This window comes from Penaeus vannamei, chromosome 33, assembly GCF_042767895.1.
Source record: "Penaeus vannamei isolate JL-2024 chromosome 33, ASM4276789v1, whole genome shotgun sequence".
Classification (NCBI taxonomy): Eukaryota; Metazoa; Arthropoda; class Malacostraca; order Decapoda; family Penaeidae; genus Penaeus; species Penaeus vannamei.
In genome coordinates, this window is record NC_091581.1 from 28,867,660 (window position 1) to 28,870,159 (window position 2,500).

At 45.6% G+C, this 2,500-nt stretch overlaps 1 protein-coding gene across 1 annotated transcript in view; it reads left to right on the forward strand.

The window, feature by feature from the left end:
* LOC113825402 (fibroblast growth factor receptor-like 1) overlaps positions 1 to 2,500 on the forward strand; it is a 169,486-nt gene that overhangs the window by 153,495 nt on the left and 13,491 nt on the right. Inside the window, exons 8-9 of the mRNA XM_070144992.1 lie at positions 1,206 to 1,479; positions 2,132 to 2,241. Coding sequence (XP_070001093.1) covers positions 1,206 to 1,479; positions 2,132 to 2,241 — 384 coding nt within the window. The remainder of the gene's footprint in view (positions 1 to 1,205; positions 1,480 to 2,131; positions 2,242 to 2,500) is intronic.

A 2,500-nucleotide genomic window follows, 5' to 3' on the forward strand; every position in this document is an offset into this window, starting at 1 on the left:
GTTCTGGACACGATTTTAACCCGACCACGTGACTGAGTACTCCTGGCCGGTGCTGCCCCCGAACCCACCTCCAAGAAAGGTGTTTTTTAAGTCAGTCTCTTACGATCTTCTCCTTCCTATTCCTTTCTCCTCCTTGGTAGTACGGTCTCTCCTCTTCTCCTGACCTCATCCCCTCCCTCTTCTCCTGACTTCACCCCCTCCCTTGCTTGTACGATCCCTCTCCCTCTTCCTCCCCTCTGAAACAGCAGTGCCTCTCCCCTTCCCCCCCTCCCCCCATTCTTCCACTCAGCTGTACTACCACTCGCTCCACCTTCCTCCTCTTCCCTCCACCTCCCTCCACCACTCTCCATCTCCTTAGCAATATGTCTCCTCCCCATCGACACCCTCCTCTCCCCTTCCTTACTTCTCCTTCTTCCCCCCTCCATCCCCTCCCTGTGCCATTCCTCTCTTACCTCCTCCCTTCCCTCCACCTCCTCCTCCCTTCCCTCCTCCTCCCTCCACCTCCTCCTCCTCCCTCCACCTCCTCCTCCTCCTCCCTCCACCTCCTTCCCTTCCCCATTAGAGCACGACCTCTGCCTCCCCCCCCCTCCCCCTCCAAGGAATCCAGGGGTGCCGTCGCCATCCAAAATATATTTTTTTCCGAAGATATTTATGAATAACACACGTCGCCGAAGTGTTCATGTTCAGGCAATGTGAACACTCGGATGAGCAGGTTTCTTTGCTTTCCTACAGAGGACTGTTAAAGAAAGGATAGGATAGTACACATATGTATATTTATATGTATATGTATATATATATATACATATATATATATATATATATATATATATATATATATATATATATACAAACATATATGTATATATAAACATATATGTATATGTGGAAAGGTATGAATGAGAACGAATATCTTCACAATACAAGAGATGTATTTAACCGGTTTCGATTATATCTCCGTCTGAAATCTATGATCGAAACCGGTTAAATACATCTCTTGTATTGCGAAGATATTCGTTCTCATTCATACCTTTCCACATTTGTCAACATGAATACGACTCATATATGTATATATAGATTCATTGATCTATTTATTTATATTATTTTTAGTTAGATTTACATCCATGTTTATAACCATTCCATACAAATCCCTCACGCAACAACGCATGACACTGACGACCTTTCTCCCCCCCCCCCCTCCTGCGCAGTGGCTGAAGGAGATCCCGCCCGACGCCGTGGCCGCCAACGCCAGCGGCGCGGCAGCCGACGGGCGCCACCACGTGTACCAGCTGGGCGAGCGGCCCTTCAAGCGCGTGGAGGGCGCCGGCGCCGTGGTGGCCAAGGGCGATCGCATCTACCTGTCCAAGATGACCATCAGCAACGCCACGCCAGGTCACGCCGGGGTCTACGCCTGCCTCGGCCTCAACACCCTCGGGTACTCGTACAAGGAGGCGCACCTCACCGTCCTGCACAAGGAGACCGGTAAGGTTTCGGGTGGTGGGTGGGTAGGAGGGTAGGAGGGATGAGGGTGGGAGAGGATGAGGGGGGATGGGGGGGTGAGGGGGATGGGGGGAGTTAGGGGAGGAGGGAGGCGCACCTCACCGTCCTGCACAAGGAGACCGGTAGGTTTGGGGTGAGGGGTGGGTGAGGGGATGGGGGATGAGGGGGATAGGGGATGGGAGGGATGGGGGGAGGGGCGAGTGGGAAGCGGGGGGAGGGAAGGTGGTGGAGGGGTGACTAAATGCTTGAGTGGCTGGTTAAATGAGTAAATAAGCTGAGTGTGGGAGGGAAGGAATAAGACAGAGAGCGAGAGAGAGAGAGAGAAAGAGAGAGAGAGAGAGAGAACCAAACCAAAAAATAAACTCACATTATGAAAAAATAACACCCCCCCAAAAAAAAGATAAGATAAATAAATAATAGTAATAATAATAGTAATATCAATCACACCCACAGTACGAAAACAAAAATTGATACCAACCCCCCCCCCCAAAAAAAAAGTAATAAAAAAAAAAAAAAAAAAAAAAAAAAAAATATATATATATATATATATATATATATATATATATATATATATATATATATATATATATAACTAACCCATATTTACGTCCAATTGTGTCCTCTCCTCCCCCAGGCGTCCAGACCCCCCCCGTGGGTTCGAAAGACAGGAACGTGAATTGGCTTTTCTTCATCATCCCTGCAATCGTTATCATCGTGGTGGTCGTGGCGGTCATTGTATGCCAGGTAAGGTGTTGCTTGTCTTTTTCTTTTTAGTATTATTGTTGTTGTTGTTATTGCTGTTGTTGTTGTTGTTATTCTTGTTATTAATACTATTATTGTTATTTTTAATATTATTGTTATTGTTATTATTTTTTTTTCTTTTTTTTTATTATTATTATTATCATTATTGTTATTATTTTGTTATTATTAATATTGTTCTTCTGTTGTTTGTGTGTAAATTTATACGTAACTATATGTGCATATCTGTATGTGCACATAATTA